Source organism: Centrocercus urophasianus, unplaced genomic scaffold, assembly GCF_019232065.1.
Source record: "Centrocercus urophasianus isolate 14NV4802_14NV808 unplaced genomic scaffold, USGS_Curo_1.0 seq_25, whole genome shotgun sequence".
In the NCBI taxonomy this organism is placed as follows: Eukaryota; Metazoa; Chordata; class Aves; order Galliformes; family Phasianidae; genus Centrocercus; species Centrocercus urophasianus.
In genome coordinates, this window is record NW_024884811.1 from 13,743,826 (window position 1) to 13,766,390 (window position 22,565).

At 37.6% G+C, this 22,565-nt stretch overlaps 1 protein-coding gene across 1 annotated transcript in view; it reads left to right on the plus strand.

The window, feature by feature from the left end:
• Nucleotides 1-22,565, plus strand: part of OXCT1 (3-oxoacid CoA-transferase 1) — an 86,197-nt gene that overhangs the window by 32,596 nt on the left and 31,036 nt on the right. The window contains exons 8-11 of the mRNA XM_042825698.1: nt 14,211-14,318; nt 17,455-17,566; nt 18,058-18,152; nt 18,795-18,843. Coding sequence (XP_042681632.1) covers nt 14,211-14,318; nt 17,455-17,566; nt 18,058-18,152; nt 18,795-18,843 — 364 coding nt within the window. The remainder of the gene's footprint in view (nt 1-14,210; nt 14,319-17,454; nt 17,567-18,057; nt 18,153-18,794; nt 18,844-22,565) is intronic.

Consider the following 22,565-nt stretch of genomic DNA (forward strand, 5'->3'; position numbering starts at 1 on the left):
ACAGTAGAAAATATGTTTTTCTTTAATGTATTAAATATGCTTGAGTTCAGGTCAATATGGCATTTTACTCTGTTCAAGAATGGGAAATATTATTTTTTTGTGAGAATTTGGAAGATAACTTGGCAGTGCTTCCTGATGTGGAGGATAAGAGCAGAGCAGTGGTTCACAGACTGGTAGCTGTTGCTTACTTAAAAAGACTGTTTTTCTTAAACAAAGCTGTCTGTGTTTAGAGAGAGCAGTGAAAGAGGCTGAAGAAATAAGGCTGTGCTGTTGTCGGTTAACATCTGTTGCTCACAGATGTGGGTTACGGATTTTAAAATTTACCTTGAACAAATTTCTGGTTGAGATATCCGAGCTTCAGCTTTGTTTGTCCTGACAGACCCCCAGACAGGGGGTCCTGGTGGATGAGAAGCTGGACATGAGCCAGCAATGTGTGCCTGCAGCCTGGAAGGCCAACTGTGTTTCTGGGCTGCATTAAAAAAGGGGTGGTCAGCAAGAAGAGGGAAGTGATTGTCCCTCTCTACTCAGCTCTTACGAGTGGTTGGAAACCCTACCCATGGCGGGGGGGTTGAAACTAGGTGATGTTTGAAGTCCTTTTCAGCCTAGGCTGTTCTATGATTCTATGGCATAATGACAGTGCTGAAGAGTTTGAGGGACGATTTTAGGCGTTGGTTTTTACTCTCTGTCCTGGACAAGTATACAGACATCTGTAACAGCCCCACACATCCTTAAGCTGCACCTGTTCCCTGCCATTGTTCTCTGTTGTGAGACCTCCTGAATGCAACTCTGGCATAGCAGTTTGAGATCTCAGCCATGGCCATGATGTGTCTGTGAGTGGCAACATTCAGTATATTTCGACATACTTATTCACTGTTTGAATATCCAGTTCGAATTATTTTCTTTATCAAATTGCAAGAGGATGGTTAAATATATCTGTCTGTGTAAACAGCATTTCCACCTCAAATAACATCACAAGAGGAAAAAAGAGAATGTACTTTCTCATGAAAATACATTAAATAAAAATCATTAAACCCTGTATTTTATCTCTGGTTGCCTGGTAACAACACTGCCACGTCAGTGAGCGTCATTATCTCAGGTACAATGGTCTGTGCACTGAGGGACAGAAGTGGGCTGAAATAAGCCATTTGTATCCTGTTATCTGTACTAAATAACAGCATTGCATTTTATTGAGGAAACTGAAAAATTAATTTTTTTTTTTTGTTGTCTGCTTCTCCAAATGCTTTAACACCAGCAAAACTCCTTGTTCTGCACAGCCTTCTTCTGAGGAGTTCTGCAAGGCTTTTACATAGTGTCAATTTATAGTTAAATGCCTTTACGTACTATTTTAAGGTGGAAAAGTAATCTCTTTCCTCGCCCTGGCGCTCCAGCGATGGAACTCAAGCCAAACCCTTTTACAGGAAGCCCACTCTCAGTTTGGGATAGGCTCTGGCTTTGCACTAGGATTTTATGGAGACTTCAAATCAGGATTTGAGATCCAGAAGGATGTGGAACAAAGGCATACACCCTCCTCTTGGACACTTACTGATCTGTATTGATATAGCCTTTTTCATTAGTTGTCTAGGTACTCAGGGATGACTGACTGTGCTTAGGGGTTGGTTGGTGAAAGCACCGCCAGTGGACTACAGTGGACAAATGTTTTATTTGGCACAGGATGGACTCTTGACCTTATTCCCTACCGTTGTCACATCAACTCTTAGCACAAATGACAATAGAAATGTAGTTTTCTTAATATATAAATGCTAGTGTAAAAAAAAAAGTTTGGATGTGTGTGTATATATATATATATATATGGAAATCTTTGGATCTAAAGCATCTACAGGTATGTCAGTACATACATAGGATGAGTGGATTGATATAACTAGGTTGTGGATGCATTCTGAATCAGAGATGTTTATGGATGCAGATTTAAGTAAACATGAACACAGTTTCTTTAGGATAAAGGAGGATTGGAAGAGTAATAGAGTTTCACTTTGAACACAATTGGCACTATCTCAAATGCAGAAAAGAAAAATGACAGGAAGTGAGAACAAGGTCGAGTATCCGAGGCAAAATGTTAAAAGTGCAACCAAACAAAAAAACAGATGCATTGAAGCAAACTCAAAAAAATTCAACCCAATGCAAACTAAAGAGAATGTGAAGGTAGCAGGAAATCATTAGGAATACATACATAATGGGCTGACCAGAGACTCAATCAAGAGAGTAAAATTCACAATACAGCATACAAAGAAAGCTGATCAGTTTAAAGCTCTTCCTACCTCAGTTTTAAATAATATTAAAAAGCATTTTAGCTGTTATGTACAGAAGGTTAAAGAACAAGTCTGAGTAGGGATGGAGTTGAATTGCAGGGGTTATGTCTTGGAGAAGCAGCTCATGGGAACATTTGCATACCATTGCTAGAGTAATTGTAGTTTGGTAAAAGGAAGTCCACTGTCAGACTTCAGTGCTTTTTTGTTGATGTTATTGCCCTTCATGGTATTTGATTTCTTCCTATTATCTGTGTATATATTAATCATAGAATCATAGAACAGCTAGGGTTGGAAGGGACCTCAAAGATCATCTAGTTCCAACCCCTGCCATGGGAAGGGTTGTCAACCACTACATTAGGCATTAGATTCAGTTGCACAGGGCCCCTTCCATCCAACCCGGCCGTGAACACCTCCAAGAATGGGGCAACCTCTTTAGGCAGCCTGCACCAGTGACCATCTTCTCAGTGAAAAATTTCCCCCAACATCCAGTCTACATCTCCCCTCTTTTAGTTTCCCCCTTGCCCTATCATTATCTTGCCTCCTGCTTATGAACTTCCTTTAAGTACTGGAAAACTACAGCGAGTTCTTCCCAGAGTCTTCTCTTCTCCAGGCTGGACAAGCCCGTCCCCCTCAGCCTATCTTTGTAAGAGTGGTGCATTCCTGTGGCCCTCTTCTGGACCCACTCTGATGGCTCTGCATCATTTGTGGGTTGGGGTCTGCACACGGGGTGTTTCAGACTGGCCTCATGAGTGCAGAGAGCAGAGGGAGACAATCCCCTCCCTCACCCAGCTGTCGCCTGTCTGTTGGTGCAGCCTGGGATTCTGCTGGCCTTCTGGGCTGCAAGCACATAGAGCTGACTCATATTCAGTTCTTCATCTACCAAAACTCAAAAGTCCTTCTCTCAGGGCTGCTCTCAGTGAGTTCTTCTCGCAGTGTGTACGTACAATTAAGTTAGCCCTGACCTTGGTGCAATATCCTGCACTTGGCCCTGTTAAACCTCATTAGGTTCATGTGGGTGCACTGTTTAGGCCTGTGCAAGGGAGAATGAGACAGCAAAACAGTTTTACAGCTATTGTGCAGATCATCTTGTGATGTTTTGAGAAGCATTGAAATAAACTGGACAAGATGAGATGTACTGCAAATGTGTAATTACAGTGCATAGCATATTTGGTTATCTACCAGTTGTTGTGGGAAAAGAAAAAAGAAACCAACCTACAAAGCCACCCTTAATTTAGCTTTAGGGTCTGGCATAGGCTTTCTATCAGTTTCATCAGTGCACTGACTTCTCGGCAAATGTTATCATCTGCTGATTGGCTACAGACTTGCTTTAGCATATTCTTTTTGAATGTTGCATTTGTTCTTAATATAAGTGACAAGCATAAGAGGATGTTTTTCATTGAATATTATATTCATCACATCAGCAATGATTTTCTGAAGCTGACTGCTAAGTAAGATCATGATATTGACTCAAGAATGTATCAATTTAAAAAGGAAAAAAAGAAAGAAAAAGAAAAACGAATGCAAAGCTTTCAGCACAGTGTTATGTAGGGAGGTAAAGCTGTCTGAGTAGCAGTCAGTAACAATCTTATCTGCTATGAATTTTAACCATTTAGCATTCAGTACTGCAGCAATGAAGTGCCAAATCTGAACCCACATAATTAGAAGTTTATTCTCTTGAAAATCAGAAGCATGTAAGAAGGGTAGCTTTGTAGGTTGGTTTCTTTTTCTTGTTTTCCATAATAATTTGTGGAAAACCAAATATGCAACGCATTACAATTACATTTGAAGTACATTTCATTATCAGTGCTCACATTCTGTGTCACGAGGATTTGAAAATGAATCGGTTTTAAATATACTATAGATTGAACTTCTCATTGTAATAATACGTACAGTGAATCTGTGGTAATTCTTATGCCCTGTCATGTTTTGAATGTGTTGATCAGTGAACAATTTCTGTCTTTGTTTAAAATCACGTTTCACATGATTATTTTGCTAAAAAATGCTGCAGTGAGAGGTATGATTCAAGGAATTTATTTGCATGTATGTTTCTGTTTATATCTTAAAGCTTGAATTTTTTTTTATTGTGCTTTTAATAACTTTTTGTCATTTCTGATAGATTCCTAGCAAAAAAAAAGAAAAAATTGACATCCAAATTGAAAACATTAGGAAAAGATGCTTCACAGTGTGAGTAATACCTACTAGCATGAAACATGCATTTTGTAAGTGGCCAAAATACTGAGTTTTAAAAAGCTGCAGTCTAGTAACTTTTAATGCAGTGAGAATTTTTGAGCAGTCATTTGAATCAGCAGAACAGATTTTAATCTTTTCTTGCCGCACTCTTCCCTGCAAGTGCTTTAAAAACAAACTACTCAGCGAAGGTGATGATAGCTTTCTAGTACCTGAAGGAGCCCTACAGGAAAGCTGGAGATGGATTTTTGTAAGAGTGTGTAACAAGAGGACAAGGGGAAAATGGCTTTTAACTGGAAGAGGGTAGATTTAGGCTAAATATTAGGAAGAAATTCTTTACTGTGAGGCTGATGAGACACTGGAACAGGTCACCCAGTGAGGCTGTGGATGCTCCCTCCCTGGAAGCATTTAAGGCCAGGCTGGATGGGGCTTTGAGCAACTTGGTCTAGAGGGAGGTGTCCCTGCCTGTAGCAGGGAATTGGAAAGAGATGGTTTTAAAAGTCCCTTCTAGCCCAAACCATTCTATGATTCAGTGATTTAAAGCTAAGTGAAGAACTGAGATATCAGTACTGTTTTGACTTCATGGAACGATGATTTTTCTTTTCTGATGTGGCCATTTATTGTTGTTCTAGCAAGGTGCAAAATATGGTGGCCCACAATGGATGCAGACCGCAAAGTAGCTTTTTATTTCCATCTCCCAAACAGATGATGCCCTGGTGCTCATTTGAAAGCAGACTAGTTTTCCATACGTTCCCAGATTATATTAAATTGTTTCAAATGAACTTGAACTGATAAATTTCAGTGTGTGAAAATGCACTTTCTTTTCACTGATATTCTTTTGAATTATGTGTTGACTTTTTTGCCACTTGTGATTAAGCCAGAGAAAGCAAGAGCTAAATGTTTTTTTAATAATGTCATGTTTAAACTTTTTTTTAAGATTATAGAAAAAATACACAGATTTCACTTTTTTTTGTAAATCTTTGGAATAAATTGGAGGTGTATCTTTTCATTTCTTCTTTTCATTGCATAAAGCACTGACAAGCAGGGAGGAGAGCTGGGATATATTCCTGATCATAACAGGGAAATTGTGTAGACAGTATTTTGTGTAAGCATGCAGTTGGTGCTGTGCTAGCTTCTGATCTAATTATACATATGGATTTTGGAAAGAATGTTTGTTCCAAATTGCAAGTTCAAATGTGAAGTTCTACATTTGAGACTAGAAGAGCTGATTTTTTCAAACACTGAGGGTCAAGAGCTGCAAATGAATTGACTAACACATATATTAGGTTTTTTAAATAAACAATTTCTCAGTAGAAATATTTCTGGGTACTGGTTTTTTCCTCTATGACCTTCGAGTTCGAACTTGTATTTTTTATGGTATTTTTTTTTACCTGTTTGAATCCCAGGCCAATGGAAAGCATACTGATATCTTAAGGTTCACCTTGTATTTTTTAAGTGAATTAGATAAGCTCTTATGCACCTTCTTTTCTATTAATTTGCTCTGTTGCTTTGATACGTTTTGTCGTTTGTGTGTTTTTTTGTTCTTGTTTTCTATGTATTTATGTCTGAGGTGTCTTACAGCTTTTGTAGCATCTTGGGATAATGTCAGGTAAGAAGCAGGCTTCCTAGCTTGCACAGCAGCACATTCTTAATGCTGTGATACTTGGTCAAATTTTGTGAGGCATTTTGGAGAGCATTCTGTGCTTTGTGTCTATGCCACCAGCCACCAGAAAAGGACGAGAAATGGACCACCTCTTGATTTCCTGAGCTGAATGCATAGACATTCATTTTCTCCTGGCATTCATGTATTCAGAAAAGCAGTTTTTACATGTGTTTTACCCTTCTATCATACAGATACGTGGTGGTAGATGTAAGGTGTTGAATTTATTCAAAATTATATCTAATCTGGGATCTAAACAAGCACTAGATTTAAGGGAGTCAATTCTGCCACCATACAAGTAGAAATGTGCTGTTAGTGGTTGAATATATGTTAACCAATTGTATCCAAGTTAGTTTTCTGGGAAGTTCATGGGAAAGGGTGACCTGAGGAGTTAGCCACTCCAACATCTGCTTCAAAGCAACAACTGAACTTTTAGTCACAAGAAAAATGGCTAAATGAATGTGTAGCTTTCTGAGAGTGCTGAAATTTTCGGATATCGATACAGGAAAGATACCTGTAATTAATGTATTTCTATTTTGAGGTCATTGAAGAGGGAAGGGTTACTAAAAACAAGGGGAAAAATAGTTCAAGGTATGTAAGAGTTGGGAAATAAAGCCAGTCAGTATTACCTTGATCTGCTTCAGTAGTTATTCCCTGTGATTAATAAATGCAGAGAGAACAGAAACTTAGTATGACCGGGAGATTAGAGGTTGTACTTGCTATGACTTATTCTCAGATGTGCTAAAGACGATTCTGCACTGTTGCTAGCAGGAATGAAATAATTTTCTTGTTGGATATGAGAAACAAAACTACACTATGTATTCTTATAATATGAAACATAGAATTTACGTGTTTATGTCAGTTTCAGCTTCAGATAATAATTTGGATTCTGTAAAGGACTTCATTATTGTTATTCTTTGCTCCCATCACGTGTCTAGTGATCTCCTTCCTGGGCAGCATTCAGGAAGGGTAGTGTTTAAGTTCAAGAGCAGTTTTATTTTTCTTAAAAGTTGTTGCTTAAAATCTCGATGTTCAAATTTCTCTAGTTTCTGATGAAACTGTGGAAATTCTCTGAATGCAGTTGTTTGCTTTCTTCCTGCCTCTTCCTTGGAAAACTCAGACTTCATTCCTCTTCAACACTGCAGTAAAATTGTATTGGTCTTGAATATTTTGGGTTTTGGTGATTGGTTGTTTTTGGATAGCTGCTGTGATATTGAAGATGGAATGTATCTCTGTGATCCACCTTTGGGAAAAAGAAAGTAGTAGAATGTACTGGAATTCTGAGAAATCTTGTAAATTACAGCTGTTCGTAAGGAGTTTCTGAAATAAGAAGGACAACTAATTAATTATGTGTGTGGAAATACCATGCCATTTCAAGATGAAGTGTTTTTTGTCTTCTTCATTGAAATTGCAGTTGTTGTTTTTGCTTTCATTTTTACTTTCTTTCCAGAGAGAACCACCAATATAACATGATCTGTTAGAAAATAGCTACTACTGCATGATTTTACCCCGACTGCCTTCCTGTATATCTCAAGCTTAGCATGCTCTTCTCTGATTCTTATTTAAGATGTTTTCATTGGACTTTGGAGTGATTTAGGAGGACTCACATAAACTGTGAAATACAAAGTATTCCTTCTTAGGTGCTGCAGATGAATTTTCTGTTTTTGTTTTAAATTTTTCACTTCCTCCTTCTGTACTGTAATTACTCTTAATTCGTTTTTAATAGTCAAGCTCAATTTATCTCCTGACATTTAAGTTACATTTCTTCAGATGTGTAGGAGGTTTGAGATCTTTCAGTCTCATTTGTCATTTCTTTGATATGAGTAAGAAAATACAATCTTTTGTAGAGATTAAAGCTGAGATTTTGGGGGTTTCAATTCTTCTCTATGATATATGAACAACTTTAATTAAAAAGAAAGTCACTTACTTATTTTTAACTTGTAATCAAGTCAGTGATTTTCAGTCTAATGTATTTTGAAAATAAGAAATGAAATACAGGAATAATTTGTTTAGAGTTTATATTGTTGACAGTGTGCTGTTCAGGATGGGAAGATTTGGAGCATGCTCAGTAATGTTATTCAGCGGTCATAGCCATTACAGATTAAGCAGGTTCTTTGGTCATTAGGTAGCCCTTAACAAATGAGCAATTTGTTCACTGATGGGATTTTTTACAAGTTCTTTATTTCCCATTATTTTAGTAATTTGAAAACTGCGTAATGCAATCTAAAAAATGACTTTCCAAAGTTGTCTTTTCCAGTTTGATGGAGTAACATCAGCAGTAAATAAAAGTTGGCAGACATTGCTTTTTTTTTCTTTATCTACTTCACAAACATCTTCAGGAAAAATTTACAAGGTTCAGTTTATACATAGAGTCATTTTTACAGAACACGTTTATCGGTGGATCTAATACAGACATTTATTGTGAAAACTACTACTCTTTCACAACTGTACGTACTGGATAAAACTATCCATTCATAAGAAAAAAAAAAAAAAGGCCTCCCTTCAAGAAATTTCTGTATTTACTAATTTCAGTTATGATCTTGAAACTTAAGAATATTGTGTGTATTGGTTGTGCTAAAATTTGACTAACACCTAAATGTTTGGAAAAGTATAGCTCTGTGTGGTGGAGCTTCTCCTGAGATTTTCTTCAGATTATTTCATTCATGCATACATGCACATAGCTTTACAGATAGATGCATTTTATAGATAATGAAGTATACTTTCTATTTTTCTTTTAGTTATTACTCCAAAACTGCTACGTGTGAGTACAGAGAGCAGGTAGTGTATATAGCACAGCCTGTGTTTTCTTTGCTGTCAAACTACAGTGTAGAGGAAAACACTAAATGCATGAAACGAGAAGTGGCCATTTCAGGAAACAGAGGTTAGCAGGTGCAGGAAATGTGAAAGAACTGACTTAGTAAGACAGAGGCAACTAAAAATGGAATTAATTCTAAAGAATTAGGAAAAAGAAAGGTGAAAGGAATATAATGTAGCTGGGGATAAATTATAAGAATATATAGCTATGAGGTGACAATCCTTAGAAGGTTCATGTCAGTTTTGCTTCTGTAATGGTTCAGAGTTGAAATACTGGCCACATGTCTCACTGCATTTTATCTACAGTGTTCAGAGACAGTAACAGTCTACTAGAAAGCAGAAAGGCATTAAGGTACATAGATTCTTCGTTGATGTAGAACAGACAAAGAGCCTGCTATTCCTGTATTGCAAGAAAAGGAAGCACCCAGTGAAAATACAAGACATGATGAAAAATATTTTTGCACAAGAAATGCAGTGGTACAAAAAGTTTTGGGTGCCAAGGAAACTTTGACAAGTTCAGAGTTCATCAGAAGCTATGACACAAGGTGGTCGTCTATGCCAAGCCTTTGACCACAGAGATTCCTGAAATGCATGTTGACAAGAAACCAGGTAGAATAACCAAAAGTAGTTCTTTAAGCTTCCATTCTTTACCAAGAAAGAGGGTTACTGGACTGAAAGGTCTTTCAGAGTGAGTTATATCAGTGCCATTAGCCTCAGTGTGAAACTGAACTGAACTTTAGATTTCTGCTGTTCCCCTGCACCTCCTCCGTACGCTTATTAAAAAGTTTATTCTAAGTCTGGCAACTTCATTCATTCTAAGACCTGCTTTTATCGGATGACTTAGCATTTGCTTGCTTTTCAGTATTTGAAAGTGTGCTTCAGGAATTTTTATTGACTGATGGCTGTTTCATTACAGTGAAAGCTGGCAGGCATTGAAATTTCATGGTGTGGCTGATCTTAGATCTAGGAAAGCACAGAACAGAATTCAGAACATCTCTTTTACCTCCTTGTATTCAGACAGAAATGACTGAATATTAACCTATTTTGCTCTTTCCTCCATCTCTCTGGCAGTCTTCAGAGTATATTCCATTGTTTTACAGTACTAAAGCTTTTTGTGAAAGTTCAGTCTAAATAATTAAAATAATTAAGACTTTTTAAATTGTTTGTCATTAGCCATGGGGAATGTTTGATCACAGTTTCTGACTACCTTCATTCAGACTTTTCTTCAATAGACCAGACAGACATGACTTTTCCTCTTAGCTGTTTTTTGTTTTTTAAACTTCTAATGATTTTGTAAATGTTGCAATGAATTTTGCAGAGACATACTGACTCTTTGAGCAGTAAACTGAAGAAGTATTAAAATAAGGTTCTACCTAGCATCTAAGGGGGTAAATTTATTTCTTCTATTGTTTGTTGACATGTTTTATTCTAGTTCCATTCTACTGAGTATTTTTATTATTTCAGTTTGATGAACTGATGAGTACTGTGATAATGGATATAATTTTGTAGGGATTTAATAAAGCTACTTTAAAAATAAGCAATTTAGAAATGTGTAGGTTTGCTAATTTTCCCATCCCCCTCCTCATTCTCAGCCATTCTTCTTTCCACCAGTTCTGTTTTTGACTATATTTTTTTTTCCTGTATAACAAAGAATTATGTATTCTTGTCTGGCTATACTTCAGTTTTATTAAAACATATTTAAAACAGCTGAAATTTTTTCACATATCATAAAGCATATAATTAGGCAGCAGAAACTGGTTAAAAAGTGAGTACTCAAAAGTCTTTCTAGGTTCAAGCATTTTTACATGAATAGTTGTGTAATTACAACTTCTTTTCCAGTTTTTGATCAAGAATGCTGTTCATTATCTTAATTACTGGAAGCTTATAACCTTCAAGGTTCCTGTTCTTTCTCTAGAAGTCCTTAGAAACTCTGAGTTAAAACTTCAGAATACTAGCTGAATTTCCTTAAGTGAAAGTAAACCAAACTACTTTAAAAAGGGGAAAATGGATGTAAATTACAGAAGGAAGTGATATTTTTAAACAAGTGACCATTCATTCTATGAGTGCTGATACCAACATGAGTGACAGAACACTCTTGTGAATCATAGCAGGGAACAGCTTTTATGTTGTACTTGCAGATAAACTACTATTCAGAAAGTTTGAATTTATTCATTCTACTTCCATGTGACTTCAATGACTTCCATTGGCAACAATCAGGCAAGATTTGCAAGGACATATACACAGGAAGGAAACTGATAATGTGAAACTCTTGAAACAATGAAAGAATATTTGAGTCATGAATCAGAGCCTACTGGAAGAGAAAACTCATCTCATATGGTCTTGAGATTACTCTTTAATTTTGCTGATACAGGAAAGCTGTACAAACTTTCTACCTTCTATCACTTTGGGATTAAGATTGAAAGTGAGCAAGTGATTAGGACAGTCAAAATAGAACCAAAATATTTTGATTTAACAATTTAAAAGGTACAGGAGGTAATCTGCCTTGATTAGTTATCTTTAAATGTTTTGCTACATTTTGTATCTCTTTGGTAGGATGTTGTATGATGATTTTAGGTGTGTATAGGAATTTGTCTGTATGTGGCAAAATAAAGGTAAGGTAAATTTAGTATGTGGGAGAAATAGTAGAAGGATAAATAAAATGGAGAGTAAAACTTAACAATAAAAATGTTTTTTAAAAATTCATACACAACCTTCTGATTATTAGTACAGATGTTCTCCTTTGTGAGTGATTGAGGATTGGACTGTAGATGTGATACAAAAAAGACTTACAAGGGAGTAATATTAAATTACAATATTACAATATTACAATTGCAATATTAAAGAGAACTGAATATACCCAGCTATAGAACTATTTATTTTTAGATTATTGTTCTTATCTAGAAAGATGTTTGGGTTTTGTCTTGCTGTGACTCACTGGGTCACAGTAGTGCTTATTAGAAAGTGAAGGTGCTGGTTCCCATGGCCATCGGATTTTCCATTTCACTTTTGTAGGCCTAGCTTCATCTCTAGTGGCGGTGTAGGCAACACTGCAAGAGTTAGGCTGCCAGCAATTTTCAGTGTTTCACTTAGATCATCAAATCATGTTTCTGCTCTCCCTTCCAGAGTTTTTACTTTTTCGCATAGATATCCTGATCAATTTCACTTGGGGAACAGAATGATCTTTCAGGCATTACGCATAAACTTATAATCCCTTTTCAGAGTTGTATTATATTGCTATGTAAGTATTTTGACATACTTAATTTTAATTACACAATTAAATGTACGATTGATGCCTCCTAGACATTTCTAATTTCTAGATATTTCTATTTCTTTTCAAGCTATGGCAGGGGAGATTCAGGCTGGACATGAGGAAGTATTACTTTTCAGAAAGGGTGGTCAGGCACTGGAATGGATGCCCAGGGAGGCGGTGGAGTCACCGACCCTGGGGGTGTTCAAGGAAAGGCTGGATGTTGTGTTGAGGGACATGGTTTAGTGGGAGCTATTGGGAATAGGTGAACGGTTGGACTGCGTGATCTTTTAGGTCTTTTCCAACCTTGGTGATTCTATGATTCTATGATTCTAAGATCCCCTCTAAGTCTTCTCCAGGCTGAACAGACCCAGGTCTGTCAGCCTTTCCTCAGAAGGGAGATGCTCCAGGACCCAGCATCTTTATGACCATCCAGCATTTTCCTGTCTTTTTTGAACTGGGAAGACCAGAACAGGACAGAGTGCTTCAGATGTGGCCTCAAAAGGGCAGAGTACAGGGGAAGGGTCACTTCCTTTGACGTGCTGGCTGCACTCTTTTTATTGTACTCTATTTTTTAAATTTTTTCTTCTCCCTTTGCTGCTTTTATGGTGGATTTCTTTGTTTGTTGTCATAGAACGAAACACAGTAGGGAGGTAATTATCCTTCAGAAATGCTATATAGATTCTAATGTTGATCACATTTTGTAGTAACAATTGGATGTCAAATCGAATTTTAAATTCTTTAATGTTCCTTCATTGGTGATGGCTGCTAAATGATGTATCCCTACTGATATGTCATGCTCAGGGTCTTGTTTGGGGATTTTTAGACTTCTTTCAGAGATTCCTGAAAGTTTAATTAGTTTCTGATGATGAAGCAGTCTGGAAGCTGTTTAATTTCCTTATGAGTAGATTGTTTCAGACATTCTTCAATTTATGACTTTAGCATTATAGTAATAACACATTTTCTCTGTGATTGGATGCAGGCCGAGTATGTGTGTGAGTTTTATGAGTTTTATTTTGTTTGGAGATGTTTATTTTGTTGAGATGTGTTCTATGTTCTTGAGGTTTTGAGCCTCAAATGAGGCTGAGGTACTGCTGCAGGCATGGGGCAATATCAGGATCCCCACCTAGAGCATTCTGAATTCAAACATAGTCAGAAAGAAAATGTTTATGGTGCTCCAGTTAGGTCACATTTTAAATGTACTGTGTGTAGGTGCCATTTCTGTTGAATTTGCTTCACTAACTGTAGAAGCTTCTATATCTTTGCAACTAGTTGCTACAGTTCAGAAGTCTTAATTGTGTTTTTTGAATGTCTTGCAAAGAACAAGTTGTTATGGCTGCAAGTTGTATCAGAGGAGGTTTATGTTGGACATAAGGAAGAACTATTTCTCTCAGAGTGGTCAGGCACTGCAATGGCTGCCCAGGGAGGTGGTGGAGTCGCCGTCCCTGGCAGTGTTCAAGAGCCATCTGGATGACGTGCTGCATGACATGGTTGAGTGCTTGTGGTGGCAAATGGTGATGAGGAGACGGTTGGACTGGATGATCTTATTGGTCATTTCCAACCTTGTGATTCTATGATTCTATGAAACTTTAAGGTAGCTTTTTAGTTTGTAACTTTTAAATTCATACTTCTGCTTTGTACTACAACTTCTTGTCTAGCTTATCATTTCCTTCTATTTGGGTGTAAACTGTAAATGTGACTTTGTACTTTTTTTTCTAAACTGACATGTACTTTGTACCATGTACTTGGTATATTTCTGTATGGTGATTGTACAAATTGAGCTGTTAAAATATCAACTGCTTTCAGTATGAATGTAAAATATCCTTCTAAGGAATTGTGCTGTTTGCTATGTATGAAAGAAGAGGAAAGATTAACCATGAAAAGTAGCCTATTTTAAAGGGATTATCTGTTTTGTCCAGTTCGTTGGTTTTCGTTGGTGTCCACTGTAGTTAAGTCCACTTAACTGCTCGTACTCGTTAACTATCACTCTTTTCATATTGTTTGTAAATATTTGTTTTCTTTTTTACTTTTGTAGGTGGAAGAAATTGTTGATATTGGAGCATTTGCACCAGAAGATATTCATGTTCCCAAAATCTATGTTGATCGCCTGATACAGGGAGAGAAGTTTGAAAAGAGAATTGAAGTAAGTAGCCCTTCTTATTGATCACATTTCAGTGTCAGTTGTATTTTAGAATTTTTACGGGATTCTTACGCTAGCCATTAAGTGTTAGCAATGAAAACTTGCCAGGTTTTGCTAAGTACTGGGGTTTATGTATTTACTTAAGTACTTGGTGGAGTACTGAGAATTGAACTTTGTGTTTTATGCCTCAGACTCTCTTACTCAATCCCTAAATGAGCTAGAATAACTTTCTGCGTCCTCAATCACTTTATTGCAGTTGAAAATCTGATGATGAAAAATCCTTCTTCATTCTTCTTTCTTCTCCCAGATCACCTCCTGTAGACACAAGGGAAATACCTGTACTAAGAGCTGATTTTAACAGTAATGTTTCTTTTTTTTCTACTGGGAAGCTTTTTACATGGACAGGTAGAACTAGTTGCAGCTTATTCTGTGCCTTGTAATGGATTACATTACATTGTGGAGATTCTGGAACCTTTCTTTCCTGTTCATTAAATGGGACATTTTTTACACAGTGACATTTGTGGTCTGAATAAAATATGCCAATACTTAATAAAAGTTGAGGTAATAATATTAAAACGCTGAAAACTTGGAAGGAAATCATCATGTACTGGTTTTTTTTTTAATTTTTTTTCATTATTATTTTTTTTTCTTTATTTTTGTTTCCATGGCTCTATCTCACTCAAGCTTTGTCCCTCTTTTTTTATTTTGTTGATGTGACAAAGCTCTTAAAGTGTAATTCAAAACTGCGTATTTTTCTGATGTGTCCATAGTCTTGATGTGGAATTATTAAAAGTGTTGTTATACGAGCTCGTGGAGGAGGAGACACATAATACAAGGAAGAAACACCTTGACAGAAAGAAAAAGCTGAACAAAGGGAATATAATTATTTTATTTTAAAATTATTTTATTCTTAAATTTATGCTAAGTAGTCCTACAAAGACTTTGATCTAAGTAAGCTGATTTAGGTTAATGTATAAAGGGACATTATTATTGTATCTGTTATTGTAACTGTTATTGTAAGTTCTCATTCTGGAAAAGCAGGTGATTGAGGATCTGACTAGCAACAGACTACTAAGCCTTTTTAAAAAATTTTTCTTTGGATATATTTTGTTAGAATGCCCTGCTTCTTCCTTTTGAAATATCACAGTTTAAAAGCTTTTGACTTTCATGGAAGAAATCCATTTTGTGTTTAATAAGTTTCTGTTTTTATTGGACTTCGGCAGTGGGTAAAGTGTTGATTCTTTGTATAAGGAGGACAGTTACAAAAAGTACATGAGCTGCTTGACTATCTAGTCTGAACAAGGGGACTGGGTACGTGCATAGGCACCTGCCCCTCTTACAAAAAAAATGAAGTAAGAAGGAGAAATGGTGCTGTAAACTATACAACAAAGTTGTAACAGGGATTAGTTTTTTTAATGCTTTTATTCATACTTTTCTATCATAGAATGAGGTCTGTTCCAAAAGCATTGTCTCCTATTTTGTTATATTTGCTCATGGAGACAGATGTTGGAGGTATGGCAGTAGAGGCTGAACCTTCCCACCGGTGTCCCTTTCCATTTTGTTTCTGTGTGACAGATGGCAGCAGAGGGGAGCCTGACAGAATGGTGTCTGAAATGAAAGTGTGTGTGAAGAAAAGGTGTGTCACTGAGTTCTTCCATGCAGATAAAAAGTCACCCATTGACATTCATTAATGCTTGATGAATGTTTCTGGAGACCAAACAGTGGATGTAGGCACAGTGAGGTGGTGGGCTACCTCCACGAGTGCAGTTTGTATGAGACACAGTATGCAGGCTCTTGTTAATGGCTGATGAAAATGTGTAGTTCATGATGGTGACTATGTTGAAAAACAGTGTTTTGTAGCTGAGAATTTGCTCTATCATATAGTGTTATTGAACTCTTGGTGGTTGTTACAGTTTCCATGAAAATAAATAGGAAGCATTACTTTTGGAGCAACCGACATCGGTTGGGAATGTCTACCCATACGAAAGCATTAATGAGGATGAATATTAATGGGGAGAAAAGGAATGAAGAGAACCTAGTCTGTCATAATTCATACTGGCTTTAAATAGCAGTTCATGCCTAATTGGGCTCACACGTGGTCCCTCATCATATTTTTGTCATCCTTTCTATCCAGCTTTCTGTTTGCTACACAGAAATCTTCCGTGATTGTTATTAATTTTTTCAAAATGCACAAGTGAAGCAATTCTAGGAAAAATATGTTGGACATAAAAAGAAAGTTAATAGGAAGTGTAGGAGAGCTGATAATGACTGATCCTGACTGCTGAAAAGGAGACAGACTTCTAACATAGAGGAAAAAGAAAGTGCAAAATTTCTTTTGTGTTCCTTAAAAGGAATAGAGGATAATTTTGCCAGATCTGTTTTTTATGTCTTAGAGATATGTGAAGAGAAAATGTGAGTGAGTACAACAGAGGATGTTGTTTAGAGCAGCATTATACACTTGGGAGAAATCCGTGGAGAAAACCATTTATGTGAAAGAAATAATCACAGAAAAGGTCTTAGAAACTTCTTGAATACTGTGGTATTTTTATGTGTGTGATTTAGAGAACATCAGTTAAAGGCCAGTAAGTCTCTGGAAGACATACCAAACAGATTTATGCGAGATTATGTAGACTTACTGTGAAAATGCAGTTACCCAGCTTCTCTCTTTTTTTTTTTTTTTGTATAACTGGCATTTGTTGATCTTGTGCATGTCTAGAATGTCATCACTGAATTGAATGATTACAGGGAGGGAGCAGTATTTGAATTTTAGGCTGACATTTCAAAAATCTATTTGGATATCTCTGGAGTAATGATACTCAAACTTGCTAGTATTTGCACTAATGCTTGTTGCTTTCTTTCCCTCTTTTTCTTCTTAACAAGTTATGTCTATCAGATACTTTCTCAGACTTGACAATATAAACAAATAAAAAAGTCAGTGATAGCCATAGAACAATCTTGATTATTCCACTGGCTTAGGTGAGATTGAACTGCTAGAATAAAAGGTCATTCTTTCTAAGGGATGGATAAATAAAATTATTCTTAGATGAAGTATCTCATCAATCACAAATCAGGATTCTGCATCATAAGATGCAAGAATCTGGATGCTAATTTCTGATTATGATTGCCTCCTGTTTTGCAGCGCTTATCAATCCGAAAGCCTGAAGACTCAAAAGCCAAACAAAAGGCAGGAGATAATGTGAGGGAGAGGATCATCAGACGGGCTGCTTTAGAGTTTGAGGACGGCATGTATGGTATCCTCCAGACATACTATAGGTTAAAGTGATGTCTTGCTAGACTAATATCTGCAGCTACTTATGTTTAATGGAAGTTAATTATCACACTCATTGTTCGATTTTCACAGAGCCTGGAACTCTCTTTTCTCAATAACACCTGATTGAAACAGATGGGATATTGTGCATGCACGTCTGTAGTTCCTCTTCAGTCATATAGAAGAAGTCATATTCATTAGTGTTGAATGTTTGACAAGAATTTCTTTGAAAAGTTAAGTGCAGTACAGATGTAGCTTACTTGAACTGTTTTGATTTTCTTTTTTAGCTAAATAAATATTTGACAGAATGCAACTAGCCAGTCCAAATAGGAAAGTAATTCAAGCACGAGTGTGAGACATCCAGCTAAAAATAGGAGTGTTTGTGGACAACAGTTCTTATGACAGTACAGTGATAACTTTTTAAGTTTGCTTGCGCTGTGTGTTCCTATTTGTGCCTTGACCAGTTTTCTTCAGCTAATCTGGGTATTGGAATCCCCTTGTTGGCCAGTAACTTCATCAGTCCAGACATAACTGTTCACCTACAGAGTGAAAATGGAGTCCTAGGTTTGGTAAGAATATATCACGGTCACTTAATAGCAATGTGCTTACCATGTTGTACTGCTAGGTTTTATTCCTCCCTGTTGCCCCTAAGCTGCCCATAAGCTACCATAAATAATTATGGTAGAAAACATATTCAAGCTTATTCAGTAGTGCATGATCATAAAGTTCTGTATGTGCAAGAAAGTCTTTGTGTAAATGCTCATTTCAGCATTATAGTGCTAATTAAAGTATGTTCCTAAATACTTGTTTTATGGGAAGGAGTCAGAACCTGGAGACCAAGTCTTGTGTTTGGTTTACAAGACCACTCCTTTTAGGATAGCTTATGAAGCATAATTTTTGGGGAAAAAAATTAAATTGCATTATTACAGCAACAATATTATTCAAAAACAAGTACCTCCGCTCTCTGGTTATGTAGTAATTCTAGCAGACTCTGGGCAATATCTATCAGTCTTGATATATTAGTTGATGTAAATTTTGTCTTGTATCAAGAACTGTGTTGTGCATAAGTGAAAAGAAAATGTGTGAATGCATGTTTGTGCTGATTTGTTTTCAGTAATAAGCATGAGAAATACTAAAGCAGTAAGAAATTGTACATCAAATGAGTCATAATGTAAATAAGTTATTAAATAATATGTCTGCCTTATTGTCAGGGTCCTTATCCACTTGAAAGTGAAGTTGATCCAGACCTGATTAATGCAGGTAAAATCTTTTAAATGAATTTAATTTTTGGTAGGTGACTTTCCTTTGTTGATGTAAAAACTTTATTTTGATTTGGTATTTAAGCTCCTGATTTATTTATGTATAAATTAATGCATTTCACTTCTTGTAGTCTTTTAAGCAAAGATTGGCTTTGATCAATAGAGGGATTACATATTCTAGCTTATGCTTTTGTTCATTGTCGTAGCAACTGAAGGGAGCTCTTTTCCAGTCCAGGTGATGAAGATTATCATTTTCCTTTCCACAAGTGGGCTTGTTTGGTGAAGCTGTTACATGAATGTACATTCTTCTTTTCCTGCTACTTTTCATGTCACGTCTTCAAGAAAATGGTTCTCAATGATTTATTTGTGGGACTGCTTGTAAAGGTTCTTTACATAGTAGTCTGGTTTCCTCCTGCCTAGTGAGTTGTGTAAATGATATCCTGATGTGTGCTTGGAGAGGCAGCTGCAGCCTGCTTGCCAGGTGCCAGTCATGTGATGAAGCTAGGTGGATGGCTGCTTTCCCTGTTCCGAGGAGAGGATACAGGTCCTAGGTGCTATAGTGAAAGCAGGGATGGGGAGGTCCACAAAGGAGCAGCTCTGTCTGGAAGAACTTTACCTTCCTGTCACACTGCCTGCTACGCCTCCCCTGCATTTCTCCAGCTGAATTTCTCTCTACTTCCTACTGCTCAGGGGCCTTACAGAGGCAGCCATTAATCTTGTTATGGCTTATTGTATCTGAAGGAGGTCTGATTTCTGTTTTCTTAATGGAAAGTTGTGCTTGCATCTGTTCTGTTTCCACATAAAATTGGACCTCTATATTGCACTGTGATAAGCTGAAGAAACAGCCAAGGAAGTCTGTGAGTCTGTGTGGAAGAACTGGTCCTGGTGTTAGTGGTCGACACTCAGCTAAATATGAGCCAGCAGTGTGCCCAGGTAGCCAAGAAGCCCAGGGGCATCCTGATTTATATCAGAAACAGCATTGCCACCTGGAGTAGGGAGGTGTCTGTCCCTCCGTACTCAGTGCTGATGAGGCTATACCTCAAGTGCTGCACTCAGATTTGGGCCCCTTACTAGAAAAAAGGCATCGAGGCCCTGGAATGACCTGCTGGTGAGCAGTCTGGAGCACAAGTCTTATGAAGAGTTGGGTAAGCTACTGGGTTAGTTGGGTAAGCTTACTTGGGTAAGAATTAGGTTGAGCTGGGCAGAAAAAAACCGGATGAGGTTTGACAAAAGCAAGTGTAGAGTCTTGCATATGGGGAGGAATAATTGCATGCACCAGTACAGGTTGGGGGATGAGCTGCTGGAGGGGAGCTCTGCGGAGAGGGACCTGGGTGTCCTGGTGGATGACAGGTCGGCCATGAGCCAGCAGTGTGCCCTTGTGGCCAAGAGGGCCAACGGCATCCTGGGGTGCATTAAAAAGAGCATGGCCAGCAGGTCGAAGGAGGTGATCCTCCCCCTCTACTCTGCCCTGGTAAGACCTCATCTGGAGTACTGCGTCCAGTTCTGGGCTCCCCAGTACAAAAAAGACAGGGATCTCTTGGAAAGAGTCCAGCGGAGGGCCACAAAGATGGTGAAGGGCCTGGAGCATCTCTGCTATGAGGAAAGTCTGAGTGACCTGGGTCTGTTCAGCCTTGAGAAAAGAAGACTGAGAGGGGACCTGATCCAGGTCTATAAATATCTGAGGTGTGGGGGGCAGAATGGCGAGGCCGGACTCTGTTCAGTGGTGAGTGGAGACAGGACAAGGGGAAACGGCTGGAAACTGCAGCATAGGAAGTTCCGCACAAATGTGCGCAAGAACTTCATTACAGTGAGGTGACGGAGCACTGGAACAGGCTGCCCAGGGAGGTGGTGGAGTCTCCTTTTCTTGGGATGTTCAAGACCTGCCTGGATGCCTACCTGTGCGACCTGCTGTAGGGAACCTGCTTTGGCAGGGGGGTTGGACTCGATGATCTCTGGAGGTCTCTTCCAACCCCTACAATTCTGTGATTCTGTGATTCTGTGAAGAGCAGCTGAGGGAGCTGGGGTTGTTTAATCTGGAGAAGAGGAAGCTGAAGGGAGACTTTATTGCTTTGTAGAACTACCTGAAAGGAGGTTGTGGTGAGGTGGGGATTAGCCTCTTATCCCAGGTAACTAGCAGTAGGACTGGAGAGAGTGGCCTTGAGCTGCATCAGGGGAGATTCAGGTTGGACATCAGGAAATACTACTTCTCCAGAAGAGCTGTGAGGAATGGAATAGGCTGCCCAGGGAGGTGGTGGACTTACTGTCCCTGGAAGTGTTCAAGAGATGTTGTATCTGAGGGACATGGTTTAGTGAGGAAGTGTTAGAAAGTGGATAGTTGTTGTAAATGATCTTGGAGGTCTTTTCCAGCCTTGGTGATTCTATGAAGTAAGCCTTACCTGTTCTTCTATGTGATGCCTTATAAGCTCTTATCGTTGCTAATGGTATAAAACGTGAGCCTGTGCCTGACAAGCTTAGACTTATTTCATTAATAATTCCTTACCCTACCACTCCTGCGTATATATGTGTATGTATGTAGAAAGTACCTTTCTATCTCTATTAGCTAATACAATTAAACTCTTTAATAGCCAAGTGAGATAAATCATTGACATCAAACAAGCTTTTAATTTAGTATCGTAGTGCAGTCCAGCAATTGTCTGCTGACTTGAAACATTTGCTACCTGGATTAACTAACTGATACAACTGTCATACTGCTATGTTATTTCCCCATTCAGTATTATGTTTTAAATGAGAAGTTATTTAAGGCATTCTTCTGATCTGAAATTAGAAATTATTAAGGAATTGAGTCCAGTGTTTCAACAGTAGGTAGGTAACAGTTGAGATACTTTGTATAAAGGAAAATGTCAGACACATGGGAGCTGAGTTGATGATTTAACTGAGTTTGAGAGTTTAAGTGAAAGTGTCATTGGAAGGAAAAGAATGTTGAAAGCAAAAAGTATTTATCACAGAAGGTAAAACTCTGCACCCTCATTAGAGCTTAATGATAAGTTCTAGTATTGATATATTTGTAATGAACGTACTAACAGAGTGACAAAGGGAAAAATAGCCAAGAACTTGATAAAGACTGAAAAAAATATTGTGTTTTTATATGGATGTAAAGATGATCTTGACTTATTGTTTGGTTGATAAATATTTTTGAGGTGAGAATGTTGTAGCTAATGTAAGATACTAGAATGTGACATGGAAGTCAGATTATTCTAGTACTGCTAATTCAATGTTAAGCATCTTAGCATCTTTCTCTGAAGGGGCAATAGACAGGACACAAGATTAGATGAATCTGCTCAGTCACCAAAACATCAGTGATATTATTGCTGAAAAATGCAGAGCCTTACTGACACTTTGTTGGATTAAGACTGCTCTGGATGCTTTTCAACCAAATTTATAAAAGCATTTGAAAAAAATAGAAGCTACATGGCAAAGGAATAGGACTTTTGTTCACATTCGTAACCTAGCCTGTAATGATACAGTGTCAGACCTCAAAGTGCACATTTTCAAAATAAACTTGAGTTTAGGCTCTTGCAAATTTTTATCTGCAAATAGAACTGCATTTTTCTGAAGTACCTGTTTTGTTGTTTGTTCCCTTTCTTGAATGTCTCAATTCAAGATATGTTATGTTCACTGTAATTTCAAGGTAGGCATTTGCCTTATGTAGAATTACTTACAGGTACAGACTTTATGAGAGCATTTTCAGGAACTGTTAATATG